Consider the following 15,046-nt stretch of genomic DNA (forward strand, 5'->3'; position numbering starts at 1 on the left):
AGAGCAGATTAAGGATGACCATGGACGGTTTATCATTCTTAAAGCCCGAATACATGGAGAAGAGTACGGCATTTTGAATGTATATTGTCCCCTCGTGCACCGTCTTAAATTTCTAATTGATGCAATGGTTAAATTAATTAATCTTGAGGTTCGCCGTGTGATTATAGGAGGGGATTTCAATTGCCTAATAGATCCAGAAATAGGGTGTCAAAAGACCTGGCAGGTATGCCAGTGCAGTCTAAACAGTTGGCGGACCTGTGTGATGAGTTGTGACTAGTGGATGTGGGAAGGTGTCTCCACCCAAATGGAAGAGACTTCACGTTCTATTCCAACCCGCCCAAGTGCCATACATGAATTGACATTTTTTTATGCCAACTGATGATTTGGACAGAACATTGACATGCAAACTTGGGAATATAACTGTTTCAGATCATGTGCCAGTGTGTTTAAATGTTAAAACCAAGCGTAGTGGAATGGATGCACATTACTGGTGCATGGATCCATTTTTGTTGGGGGATAGCAAATTTGTTGAATTTATTAAAAAAGAGTTCAGGGCCTCTTGGGATATCAATTCAGGTACAGCTAGTAATCTGGCAATTCTTTGGGAGGCCACTAAGGCAAATTTACGAGATCTGATCGTTTCATATTCGATGACTAGAAAGAGGCAGAGGGAGGAACAGCAACAGATGCTGGAGGCCCGGCTGAAGGTAGCTGAGAAAACATTATAATAGGCCATCATTGCTCAAGCTTCAGTGGGTCACAGCTCTCCAGGCTGCTTTTGACTCAATGCAAATACAAGTGGCTAAAAAAGAGGTTTCCTTTGCCAAACAAAAACTCTTTGAATTTGGACATAAGCCTGGTAGATATCCAGCTTATTTGACTAGGAGCTTCCCAGTCTATTACATTTGTCAGGGAGAAGGCTGGTATGATTACCCGTGAATTGAAAAAGATCAATGCTAGGTTTAGGGAATACTTTGCTAAGCTATATTGGTCGGAGGTGGGCGAACACAGTACAATGGGAATGCAGTCCTTTTTTTGAAAATCTGGGCCTCCCCAATATAAGTACGGAGCACACTTCCGTTTTGAATGTGCCTGTAATGGTACAGGAAATAATAAGACATCTCCAGGGTGGCAAGGCACTGGGGTCAGATAGATTCCCAACTGCATTTTTTAAGATTAGATTACCTACAGTGTGGAAACAGGCCCTTCAGCCCAACAGGTCCACATCGATCCTTCAAAGATTAACCCAGCCAGACCTATCTTCCCTCTGACTAATGCATCTATCTTCCCTCTGACTAGCATGGCCAATTCAACTGACCTGCACATCTTTGGACTGTGGGGAGGAAACCGGAGCACCCGGAGGAAACCCATGCAGACACTGGGAGAGTGTGCAAACTCCACACAGACAGTCGCCCAAGGATGGAATTGAACCCGGGACCCTGGTGCTGTCAGGCAGCAGTGCTAACCACTCAGCCACCATACCATCCTCATCTATAAGGAATTCATAAACATGTTAGTGGAGCCACTTCTGAGGATGTACAACTATTCTTATATCCAGGATTGTCTGCCGCCTTCTCTTAGGGAGGCAACTATCTTCCTCATTTTAAAGAGGAAGGACCCCAAAGAATATACTTCACATTGACCAATTTCACTGTTGAATGTAGATTTCAAAATTCTATCCAAGGTGCTGGCTCTGGCGTTGGAGAAAGTCCTGCTCTATATTATAAAAGAAGACCAGGTAGATTTTGTTCAGGGCTGTAGCTCCTCCAACAATATTAGGAGAGTACTGAACACAGTACAACTATGCCAGCAAAGATTGATTTCAGGTTTGGTGGTCTCCCTAGATGCAGAAAAGATGTTTGATCGGATAGAATGGCCGTATCTATTTGAGGTCGTAGACTGGTTTGGGGGGATCTTTTGCCCAATGAGTAGCAGTACTATATAATGATCCTAAGGCGGCAGTCATTACAAATCGTATTAAGCCAAATAACTTTAATATTGGAAGAGGTAGTCGACAGTGGTGTCCTTTATCACTGCTATTATTTACTTTGACGATTGAACTGTTAGCTGAAATTATTAGGAGGGATCCTGAAATAGTAGCACCAAAGGTGGAAATGGGGGAGCATATGATCACCCTATATGCTGACGACATCCTTTTAGTTTTGGCCAATCCGGAGAAGTTTGTTTCTTGACTGAACAAAACAATTAATTCATGTGGTGTTTTCTCAGGTTACATGATTAATTTTACAAAGTCGGAAGCTATGCCTGTAGGGGGATTAGTGGAGGTGCCTAATCTGAAGGATGGAATGCAATTCCCATTTAGATGGTCACCAAAAGGTTTTTTGTATTTGGGAATTTTTATCACTGCTTCCTTCCACCAGCTGTATAAAGTTAACTATATACACCTACTAGAGAGGATAAAGCAGGATTTGCAGCGTTGGGAGGGGTTACTGTTATCATGGTTGGGCTGAATACCACTGATTAAAATGAATGTTCTTCCCTGGCTGCTGTACCCCATGAGAATGCTTCCATTGTTGTTACAGAGGCTCAGTGGTTGGTAAGGGTCCTTTATTTGGTGCCACAGGTGTCCTCCAATCAACCTCACTAAATTGCAGCTTTTGCAGGCTGAGGGAGGGGTGGATCTTCCGGATTTGAAGAAATATCAAATAAGTGCTCTGTTAACATAGATTTGTGAATGGGTAAGGGAAAATTCGGAATCGTTATGGCTTGATATTAAAGCCTCGCAGTCGAGATGTCCTTTAATTAATTTATTATTCATGGACAAGATGAAATCCATGATCCAGCAGTGTAAAAGTCCAATTATTTTAAATACGTTGAAAGCCTGGAGGATAATGAGGCAAGACTAAGACAATTGATCTAAGACCTCACCATTTACTCCGTTGGTGGGAGCCCAAGGATTTAAACCTGGGACAATGGACTCCAGCTTTAAGGCAGGGGAGAATAAGGGAATCTCCTGTCTGAGAGACTTATTTGAGGTAGGGGTCCTGATGTCATTTAGTCAGTTAAGTCATAAATATAGATTGTCTAATAGGCACCTTTTCTGATATTACCAGATAAAGGACTACATAAAGAGGAAGACCACGCTCCTGGTTCAGTGTTACAAATCGGACGTGGAGAAAAGAATACTCCGGTATACGGGAGCTCTTTCACTCAGTACTTCATATCATTTATAGAAATATCGCGCTCTGGGGGACATGGAAGGACTCTGTAGAATGTGAAATCAAGAGTTAGGAGAGGATATTTCATCTGAGGTATGCAAAGACATCTGGGAATGTAAGGAAAGTCTCAGTATGTAACAGAGCGCAGGCCATGCAATTGAAGATCCTGCTCAAGGCTTATATGGCGCCAGAGAGGCTAGCTAACTTCAAGAGGATTATCATCAGGGTGTTCCAAATTTAAAATTAGTATAGGCACTCTTACACACTGATACTGGTCATGCATACTGGAGTGTTATAGTAAGAGAGCTAAAGGTCATCCTAGGGATTGAAATTAACATGGATCGGTATTTCTTTAGGGGTTGCCAAATTTCTCTCTGGGGGAACACAGGAAGAGATTGTATAATATTCTTACCCACTGTGCGAGGAAGAACATTTAGGTGAACTGGTTGTCAGAAAAACCACCAGGTCTTATGGGATGGCGGAGGCTGGTGAGGGAGCATCTCTCCCGAGACTACCTCACAAATATGGTGCACCACAAAACAACAGGTTTACAAGATGTGGCGGCCCTCTTTAAATTATATTGATGCTGACTTACCAGCAATATTAATTAGGGCCATGGTATAACCGTGTGGTGCCTGTGAGGCCCCCCGAGGAGGAGACAGGGGGATAAAGAATACGTGTACTGTAGGTGATGCTCCCAGGGATGCGAGCCTCAATGGAGATGTGATGAGTGAGATAGAATAAAGTTGTGAGATATTATTTAATTTAAGTTATTTGAATTTAGTTTAAGTTAGAATTTATTTAATATGTTTGTAGTTAAAGTAAAGTAGATATGTTTGTTCTGGTAGAATAGTAAGTCATTTATTAGCAATGGTACTGTGTTATGGCCTTTTTTTGTACTACCTTGTTTCTGTTTTGATGGTGTTTTTCTTCGTACATAAATGTTTTGTAAAAGATTTTAAAAGGTTTTCAATAAAAATATTTATTAAAAAATTAGCTGCTTAACTGCCTCAACAGACAGACCTACTGATATTTGAGTTATATTTAATGTAGTGTGGTGCTCAAATCGGGAAAAATAATGAAAACGGCAACATTGGCTGAAATGGAATGAAACATTTTAGAGATACAGATTAAGAGGTTTTTACACATCAATCATTTTGTTTTAAATTGGCCGGAGCTTTCCAGAATAATTTATTAACAACCCATTCCAACATCATCTGTAAGCCGTCCAATTCAAGATCTTTCAAAATACTCAAAAAATACAACCCACACAGACATTGGGAAGAATATGCAAACTCCACATAGACAGTCACTTAAGGGTGGGATCGAACCCAGGTCCTTTGACAATGAAGAAATGGTGGTATGTTTTCAAGGCAGGATGGGGAGTGGCTTGGAGGAAACTTGCAGTAGGTGGTATTGTCATATATCTGCTGCTCTTGTCCTCCCAGATAGAAGTGTTGTAGGTTGTATGTTGTGAATTTCTGTAGTGCATCTTATAGATACTGCTACTATTAATATAGATCATGAATAATTGAAGTCCCAACAATGGTTTGAACCTGGAAATTGCACATTTTTATCCCAAATCTGTTTCCTATTTGTTACCCATTCTAATTTACGTCTGAATGTTCCAACCCCTTGTCCACTAACAGAATTAAATTTCAAACCTTTGCTGAATCTTCAGACCTTCCATTGTCAGGTTCTTTAGTAAATTGTATGAAAGATGTGCCTTCTAACTACCGACTGTATTGTCAACAGAAATAATGTGCTGAATCTTTTTCCTTTTTTGGCTAAATGTGAGTTGCACCAAGTTTTTTTGGAGGGATTTTCATCATGAGGCCAAGTAGGTTTTCTCGCTGAATTTTACTAAATGCATCTCATTAACTATCTATCCACTCCTATAGTATCCCTCATAACCAATTTCAGTCCAATCTTACCATATATCCCAGAATTCACCAGCAACCCTTGCACCTATCCCATCTTTTAAAAACCCTCTGTGCACCACCAGGTGCTGTCAGTCTGAAACAGCGCCACTCTGTTTCTCAAATCTGGCTTAGAATAGCAGATTGGGGGAAATTGATACATTGCTTTGTTAGCAGACTATTTACCTGCTTTGCAGGTAAAATTATACCTGCTTTGCAGGTAGGAACCTGGAGGCCCTACAGGATGAGTTGGTGCAGAGATGGGACTTCCTGTTAACCCCACGACCAGAAGCAGAGGCCACGGCACCAGACCAAGCCAGTCTTGTCTGACCTTGCCACCTAGGTTAAAGCAGTCTCAGCCTTCTGCAGGAATGCCCAGCACATGAGGTAGAAGGTCCATGATCTTCTCAACTTGACCCTGTAAGTGTCACCATCTTTCCTCTGATTTTTCTCAGTTTTTTGCTACATACCCATCCCCTAAGGCTCATGCTCTACTACTGTCACTAATGCCTGTGACATCCTCTTTCACTCGCAAACACTCCTACTGCCATTAGTCTAGCATTATCTCTGCACTTTCCTAGTCACTTGGCTGGAGTACCTCTCTGAAAATGTTTATAGGGTATAAGCAGTTCGAGAAAGAGTTATGTTCTGAGTTTTGTGAAACAAGGGGTTCAGCTGAGCATGACTCAGATCAGCTAAGAACCTACAGTTAACAATTGGGTGCTGGAGGCAAGGGTAGTGGGTGAACAAGATGGAAAAGCATTCATTATGGAGAGCCATTTAACAATATTGGAAGCATTCAGTATGTAAGGTCAGTTTAACAAGGTGGAAAGTATTAATTATTAAAGCCAATTAAGGTTGAGAACATACATTGTGTTACAGAGATGGCTTAATCTCTACTATTGACACTCACTGGTTCCAACAGTCACCAAATCAATCTGTATATTGCCTTATCTGGATGCTTTTTCTTGTAAAATGACTATATAATTCATTAAGAAACTGCTGTTCGAGAGAGAAGACCGAGATCGCATGTCTGTGTGCACATGGGTGATTGTTATCTCTCTCTCCAGGGCCCAAAGTAAAGATGAAGTAGGTAAAATGACTCTGTGTTTCTGAGCATTTTGCTTCGATTGAGGGAGGAAACGAGACCGCATCTCTATCTGCCCCAAAGCCATCAACTGTACCAGCCATTTTCATCTCCCCTTAACACTTGCCTTCCAGCCCTATTTAAGATTTAAGAGCTGACAGACACTGGTTATCACCCTTGCATGGAGAGCATTCTGACACTGACTCACCTCAGGGTCTGACTAACCATTGCCAAGCCCCTGAACTATTATTGGAGGTTGTCCTTCTCCACAGAGGCGGGTATTGTAGGGATTGCATGTAGCCACGCTGTAAGTCTGTGTAATAAAACAATGTGAACAGCACTAGTGTATGTTCAAGGTTGCTTCTTCAATTTGTATAGCTTTGCTTTGAATGTTGATCTGATGGAATGCGTTCTTCAATGTCCTCCTCAAAGTCAAACATAATCTACAGCCATGCAACTCTGGTCCTCTCTAAACAAGGGATTCATTTTCCACTACAACCCTAACACTGCTGAATTTATACATGCCAATGAGTTCTTCTAATTTAAAATTTCATCTTTGGCTTTGACTTTTTTTACGAATTTTTTTTCCCTAGCTGTAAGAATTAGTATGAACACATTATTCCTCTGACTGAGGATTACTGCTTGTTCTCTGCTTCCTATAATGGACCAGCAACTGATGTTTTGGAGAGAATCAGAGAAGGTCAAAAATTATGTTTTAATAATAATGTATTATATCTAATTTCTACCTTTGAAACCACCTTCATCATGCCTTTGTGCACTCTTTCCTCCCCACCTGACTCCTTATTTTTGGACAGGTCAGAAGAGTCAAAGCTGTACAGGCAATTGTCATATAGGGCAAATAGTTAATCATGAGGTACAATATCAATGTATATTAGACTTCATTTATGAAAAAGGTCTTTATAAATTGAATATATTTTCCTAACTCCATGTTTTCTTTTGTTTTTATCTGACATAAGGTGATATCTCAGTTTTTAAAATGGAAAATCAGATGTTTGAATCAAATGAAGAGCGTACATTTCAATACCAGGACTCATTACCTCCATTACCTGTTCCCTCTCTTGAGGAATCCTTGATGAAGTATTTAGATGCAGGTACTGTATCATCATCATTGTAGACTGTCAGAAAACTCTTTGTAATGTCTAAATTGCAGTTGAGTCTCTTTTGTAGTCAAAAAAAAAGTTTTAATGGAGAAATGTTTTGTAGATTGGGCTAATTAAACTTATCAGATGTCTGGCAGTAACTAAATGGGATACTTGGCATGCAGGACTAAATAGGTGAAGGTGAGGACTGCAGAGAACGGTGATCAGAGTCGAAGAGTGTGGTGCTGGAAAAGCACAGCCAGTTAGGCAGCATCTGAGGAGGAGGAAAGTCAACGTTTTGAGCATAAGCTCTTCTGCAGGACTAATAGTTATGCAAGAATTCAGTTGAATTTTAATGTTAGTTAGAAAAAAATATTTTTATCAATTTATTTTATCCTTCATAGTTTGCACTGACAGTTTTAATTTTTGTTCCCAAGTGTGGGGATTTAATTTTCCCCTGCCCTCTGTTTTCTGTATCTTTTGTCATAGTGATAGTGACTCGAGCTGGCATCTGTTCAACAGATGCCATTTGATTTGTGGATGTCACCATTCTTCCCTTACAAGTATGGATAATGAATGTTCACAGGCGATTTAACAACATTCACCAGCCCCTCTTGATATAGAGTCATAGAGATGTACAGCACAAAAACAGACCCTTCGGTCCAACTCGTCCATGTTGACCAGTTATCCCAAACCAATCTAGTCCCACCTGCTAGCACCTGACCCATATCTCTCCAAACCCTTCTTATTCATATACCCATCCAGATGCCTTTTAAATGTTACGATTGTACCAGTCTCCACCACTTCCTCTGGCAGCTCATTCCATACTTGGACCACCCTCTGCATGAAAAAGTTGCCCCTTGGGTCTCTTTTATATCTTTCCCCTCGCACCCTAAACCTATGCCGTCTAGTTCTGGACGACTCCAAGACGTTGTGTATTATGCTATCCATGCCCTTAATGATTTTATAAATCTCTGTTTTTGCTTACAGTAATAAAAGTGGACTTTGATAAGACTGATTATTGGACTTCATCCTAATCAAAAACGATTGGTTAGTTTTGAGCTGGATATCTCCCACTGCAGTTACATTTCCGTACTTAAAGAGGCTGAAATCTCTTGCGAGACCCACATCCCTTCTGCTGATTCTTGTAACAGTGAAGAGAGAGTAGAAAAGCCTGACAACTGGCACTAATTTAACTCCACTTTTAAACAGGTTTTAAAGAAATGTTTCCTTAAGTCAGGAAGTAAAATTAAAGTTTTGACATTAATGTCAACACATCAGCAATTTCTTCTTACCCCCTCAATCATTGTTTGTCCATAACAGGAAAAGAAAGCCAGAAACAAATATTTTCAGAATGCTGTCATGACTGCACATTACAACATTTTACCTGACTTTAAAATTGAATAACTTCTCCAAACTGAAATAATATCTTAAGTTTTTGGCACATGGGAGATGTTGACTGTTTTACATTCTTGAATTTTTTCATGCTTTGTTCAATTTTATAGACAGTGGCTGTTAGGTGAAATGGGTTATTACCACAGGCTGTTGTACAGAAATTTTAGGGGGGATTCCATTTTGCTTTTCACTTTATTTTATTAGAACGGGTATGTTGCAGCTGTAAAATTTGATCCTTTTGATGTTCATCAGTGCTCAACTAGATATTGTTTGAACTTTGAGCCTGATATTCATCTTTTGTAGATGTTTCATCCTCTCAATTCTATTTCTTCTAGATATATTTCATTACATTGTGCCACAGCTGCCATATAGAAAGTGTTTGATTATTTCAAAAAAAGACTTTTATCCCTGGAAATCTTCATATTTCAGCTTCTAAGTTTACAGTAGCGACGTCTCAATGTTTTTCAAGTTACATTTTATGTCATGAAATTAGTGAAAACCTGTTAGAGTCTGTGTAGGTTTGTCAATATTATTTAGTTGTCATTATAAAGTTGAATTTTTTAAAAATTGTTTTAGTGAAGCCATTTTTGAATGAAGAAGAACTTCAAAGAAGTACAGAAATTGTTAAAAGATTTGGAGAAGGGATTGGTAAGCAGCTGCATCAAAAACTTCTGGAGAGGGCCAAAGTTAGGAGAAACTGGGTAAGCAGGAGTTCAGATGCTGTTGGTATTAATATAATTAAGTAGTGTAGTTGGTTGGTTTCATCAAATTTACTTTTTTCCTGTCTGCAGATTTTTTAATTTGAATGTAGTTGCTTTCCTTATATTTTTGGAAGATTGCATATTTTAATGTATATTTCTGCATTTTAGAAGGTATATTTTGTCTTTTGTTTTCTCGGTTTAGTATTGTGAATTATCTACACCCTAAAAGATGACTGATAGTCCAGGGTTATCTTGCGCTTTTTCAGAAAGATTGTTAGGAAGCATTTGAAATCAGCCTGAGTAATGAATGACTGTCTCCTTTTGACTCCACTCCTCAATAATCTTGTTGTGATTATGAATTCATTCATATGGAGGATTAAAAATCTACCTCTTTGTTCTGCGGCATTGCTGTTTCCCATCATATTCCTATTCATGTGTTTGTTCCGAGAGCCTTCATTTTTGTTTTAAAATTCCCTTTCTTTGCATGCCAAGGCTAGCATTGCCTAAAGATAGTACTTTTACCTGAGATGATGGAGGTCTGTCCTAATATTACAATTGATCACAAATATTGAAAATAATTCTACCTAGTGGTTTCACAACAAGGGGGCTCTGTGCTGCTGTCATATTACCTTCTACTGTGTGGAGGCAAGTGGTGTTTTGTAGTAATCAGCCTAAACCTGAGAACTTTGTCATCCATATGTATGGGGCCTCACATAGATGACCTGTGCTTTCTTTGTATGCCCAGAAACAAAAAATGTACACTTATTATATAGAAAATGGTTCTTTAAAGCTTTGAGAAGCATTGGAATATCTTATACTGTTACATTTGTATGCAGGAATTCAATGAATTTACAAGTTAATTGTGTGTCTTCTGGATAAAATGCTGCAACATTCCTTCAGATGAATGTACAGTATTAGATTATTTTGTTGTAATTGGCAATATTTTCTTGTGAGAATGTATTGTTTTTTATGTTAGATTTTAGAACAATCGGCATAATTTTCTTTATGTCTTTTGATCAGCTTGAGGATTGGTGGCTTCTCAGTGCCTACCTGGATGTCCGCATGCCATCAATGTTGAATGTAAACTTTGGAGGTCCTGCACCCTACTTAGAACATTATTGGCCACCAAAAGAAGGCACTCAGCTTGAACGAACTGCTATTGCTGTCTTCTACATGGTGCAGTTTTGGAAACTACTTCGAAAGTGAGATGATTTCTATGCCATTGAAAGATGTAATGCATATATTTTCCTAAAATTTAGAGGAAAATAAATTACAATCTTGTTTCTGATTACATAGGAAATGTAAATGCAATTTTGGAGCATATGAGGTAACTTAACGAGTATTTAACAACATTTTCCAGTGCCACTGGCTGCTTAATCAGTGGAATTGTACTGATATGTGCTTGTAAAATTTGGATCTAAATGACATCTTTTGGATTTTGGTATTCCTGATTTGAGGTCAGTTTTGTCTTTTATACCTGAATTGTTCCATCATTCCAAAGCTAACAGTATGTACTTTGCATCTCTAACGTGCATATGCAGTACTTTTTTTACATTTCACAAGTGTTTATCAACTTCCTCCTTTTACTGCTTTAGTGCACTTTAAATGTTTATAGAACTTAACATTGGATTTGTTAAAAATATATTATTTCAAAAACAGTCAATCGTTAATTAATGGATTTGTATATTTCACAAACATATGATTAGGACCCAAAGTAAACCATTTAGCATTTTAGCTTACTCTATCATCGACTAGAATCATGACTGGCCTGTTTGTGTTTAGAATTTCACATTCCCATCTGCCCCAATTTAACTTTGAGTTCCCCAGTTTAGCAAGAGCCTACTCCTCTGTGTCTAGACATATTTTGAGGTGGAGAGTTCCAAAATTATACAGTCCTCTGAGGGAAGAAAATTTCTCCTCCTCTTTTTTCCAAGACTCCTGTAACATTTTCTTTCTTTTGAAATACCAAAGAAACATTTACCTGTTTTTACATTCTGCCTAGCTTCCTGTTAGACTCTAGTCTCATCGTCATTAACGTTTCAGTCATTCTCTGCCATTCTTTATGTTCTGAACAACATTTATTCAGCACTCATAGATAAGCCTTTTCCTCAAGTTTGGTACCTTTCTTATCCTCAAGTAAATGCACTTGGTGGATCTCCCTTTTTAGATTTTCTTCAATATGGTAGAAATATATCTATTCTGAAGTATTCCCTAAAATATCTACTAGTATGCTTGTATTCATCCAGTCCCTCACATAGTATAGAGGAACCTAGATTTTCCAAAGGACACAGGCAAAGAGTATTTTGTTGGGCTAATTGAATGCCCGCTATCACAGTTTAGCCAAGCATCAGGACCTTGCCAGATAATCCGAAATTCAGATAATCGAATGCCGGATAATAGAGGTTCCTCTGCAATAGGAACTTTAGGTAGCTCAACTTGCATGGCCAACCACTGTTACCACTATTTAGGTTTAAAACGTCGAATGGAATAGAATGGAAATTTATTGTCACGTGTACTTTTTTACATGATAAATGCAGCGAAATGTTTTGGGTAGTTCCAAAGAGCAGTGTTCATAAAAGTATCTTGAAAGCAGTCCATGAACTCCTCATCCAGGCTATTACTGCCAATCTGAGTTTTCTAGTATAAATATAAATTAAAAATCATCCATGATTATTAAAGTCCCATTATCACAAGCCCAAAGAGTTTTGTTTTGTGTGGTTTGTGCCACATTGTGGTTTTTGTTAATGGGCCTGTAGATTACTCCTACTAGTGACTACTTTGGCCTGTTATTCCTCATCTCACCAAACCAATTCTACATTTCTGTTCTCCTGAGCAAAGATAATCTCTGATCACTGCACAAATGCCATCGTTGATTAACAGTGTTATCTCTCCTTTTTTACTTAGCTTTTAAATTTTTTTCAATGTCATATAGCCCACAACATTCAGGAATGGATCCTTGTTATCTTATAGTCATGTCTCTGTAATTGCTATCAGATCTTTTTAAAATTCATTTTGTGGGATATGGGTGTTGCTGGCATTTATTGCCCATCTCTACTTGCCTTTAAGAAGGAGGTGGTGATCTGCCTTCTTGAACTCCTGCTGTGGTTTGACTCACAATGCCCTTAGGGAGGGAATTCCAGAATTTTGACCTAGTGACAGTGAAGGAACGGCAATATATTAACAAGTCAGGATGGTGTGTGGCTTGGAGGGGAATTTGAACGTGGTCATGTTCCCATGTATGCATTGCTTTTGTCCTTCTGGATGGAATTGGATGTGGGTTTGGAAGGTGCTTTCTGAGGATCTTTGATGAATGTTTGCAGTGCGTCTTGTAAATAGCACACACTGCTGCTACTCAGCGTTGGGGATGAAGGAAGTGGATGCTTGTGGATGCAGAGCCAATCAAGTGGGCTGCTTTGTCCTAGTTGGTGTTAAGTTTCTTGAGTGTTGTTGGAGCTGCACTCATCCAGGCAGGTGAGTGTATTCCAGCACACTCCTAGCTTGTGCATTGTAGATGGTGGACAGGTTATGGCGAGTCAGGAGGTGAATTGTTTGCTGCATATTCCTAGCCCCTCTCCTGTTGTTGTAGCTGCTGAACTTATATGGTGAGTCCAGTTGGGTTTCTGATCATTGGTAACTCAGGATGTTGAGAGTGGGGGATTCATTGATAATAACACCATTGAACACCTCAGGGCAGTGGTTAGATTGTCTCTTATTAGTGATGGTCATAGCCTGATATTTGTGTGGCGCGAATTTTATTTGCCACTTGTCAGTCCAAGCCCAGATATTGTCCAGATCTTGTTGCATTTAGACCCGGACTGCTTCAGTGTCTGAGGAGTCGCGAATGGTGCTGAACATTCTCACTTCTGACCTTATGGTGGAGGGAAGGTCATTGATAACGCAGCTGAAGATGGTTGGGCATAAGTTCTCTGAGGAACTCCTGCAGAGGTATCGTGGAGCAGAGCTGACTGACCTCCAACAACCACAACCATCTTTCTGTTTATTAGGCTGCAGCCTCGAAACAGCACCTAAGGTGCAATTATTAATGGGTTTTAACTTTTACATTATTCACTTTCATTTACTTAAGTTACGTAGTATATATTTTACTGACTATACTATCAATTTATATGCTATCTTAAAATTTAAAGACAAGAAAAACCTTAATTACATTACCAGACTCGTCAGACAAGTCACTCCTTTTTCTTTAGTCAGCCAAGTAACATTTCAAAATAGTTCCAGTCAATCTTCGTCTGTCTTTGACTGCCTCCTTCAGAATCTTGAGCTCATCTACTCATCTCTGTTTTGTTAGATGTCTATCCTTGGGCAAAGTATTATGGGAGCCATTGTATGTTTACAGCATAAAATTTATAAATGAGGAAAGTATGAACTGGCTTTTGTAAAATGGCACAAGTAATTTTGATTTGGGTAGTAGAAGCTATGCTGGTGACCTGATGTAAGGGTTCTTTGTGAACTGTTTAGTGCTAGTCATTTTGTCAATGCAGTTGTTTACGTTGGTGCGAAAGTTATTTATCATTTTGTTTATTTTTCTCTCGTAGACAACGTTTGGCTGTACACAAAGCTGGTAGTGTGCCATTAGACATGGACCAGTTTCGGATGTTATACTGTACCTGCAAAATACCTGGAGTAACCAGAGATTCCCTTGTCAGCTGCTTTAAGACAGGTAATTATTTGTTGACGCCATCATTACAGTAGCAGGCTAGGATTAGATTATTTCTGTTCTACATAGAAATGGTCTTCAGATGTTGAAAATGTTGCCTGTAGGTGGCACTGTGAGCATACTGTTATAAGACAAATTAAAAACAATAGATACCACAATTTTAAATGTCGAGCAAAAGTTACAGTTTTATGACATTAATGAACTCTGTTCCAAAGATATGTACAATTCCTAATAGCATGTCTATTATGATGGATTGATTATGAACTCATCTAATTGAGAGATATAAGATGTTAAAGGAGATGGATACAGGAAACATAGTGTGGATATTCCTCTTTGTGTGGCAATCTAGAATGAGAGTTTCTCGTTTTAGATAAAAGGTAACAAATTTAAAATAGATATGTGGAAAAATTCCATGTCTTATAGGGTTGTGAATCTGTGGATTGATGCTGGGAAATTGAATAAATTTGAGGAATAGACAAATTTTTAATTAGTAATGGGTTGAAGGGTTATGAGGAGTGGGCAGGAATGTGGAGTTGAAGGTGAGGTAAGATCAGCCACAATCACATCAAATGGTGGAGCAGACTTGAGGTGCTGAGTTGCCTACTCCTGCTCGGACTATTTATGTTTGTTCTTGTAAACTTTATGAAAATAGCCTTGCAAATCATTATTAATAAAACCATACTAAGGACAAGCAATACACTTATTTTATATCAAAATGAAACAAGATTTTACATAACCTCTGAACAATTCTTTTAGAGTGACACAAACTTACGTGAGTCTTTATTACTGACTATTTCAAGCTTCTAAATCCTCCCAAAACTCATCTGCAGTAGTAGAGATGTTGAGCATGGACACAGCCTACCATGTCAACATTACTTCGGTGGAAACAGGCAGCAATCTTGACCAAATCTATCAGCCGTGATCCAAAACAAGTCTTTGTCAATTGCAGGATTTTGTAGAAGAACTATCTAAAGAATTATTCAAAGCAGT

General features: G+C 38.9%; 1 protein-coding gene across 5 annotated transcripts in view; it reads left to right on the plus strand.

The window, feature by feature from the left end:
- The window catches only part of crot (carnitine O-octanoyltransferase), an 84,207-nt gene that overhangs the window by 25,230 nt on the left and 43,931 nt on the right, over nucleotides 1-15,046 (plus strand). For 3 of the 5 annotated variants that reach the window (XM_060824953.1, XM_060824952.1, XM_060824954.1), the window contains exons 2-5: nucleotides 7,163-7,297; nucleotides 9,257-9,381; nucleotides 10,402-10,583; nucleotides 13,935-14,059. In XM_060824953.1, coding sequence (XP_060680936.1) covers nucleotides 7,183-7,297; nucleotides 9,257-9,381; nucleotides 10,402-10,583; nucleotides 13,935-14,059 — 547 coding nt within the window. In that variant the 5' untranslated portion in view covers nucleotides 7,163-7,182. Of the gene's footprint in view, nucleotides 1-3,246; nucleotides 3,273-7,162; nucleotides 7,298-9,256; nucleotides 9,382-10,401; nucleotides 10,584-13,934; nucleotides 14,060-15,046 lie in introns of those variants that run through there. The other 2 variants (XM_060824955.1, XM_060824956.1) reach the window with 2 other exon arrangements.

This window comes from Hemiscyllium ocellatum, chromosome 5 (assembly GCF_020745735.1).
Source record: "Hemiscyllium ocellatum isolate sHemOce1 chromosome 5, sHemOce1.pat.X.cur, whole genome shotgun sequence".
NCBI classification, from domain to species: Eukaryota; Metazoa; Chordata; class Chondrichthyes; order Orectolobiformes; family Hemiscylliidae; genus Hemiscyllium; species Hemiscyllium ocellatum.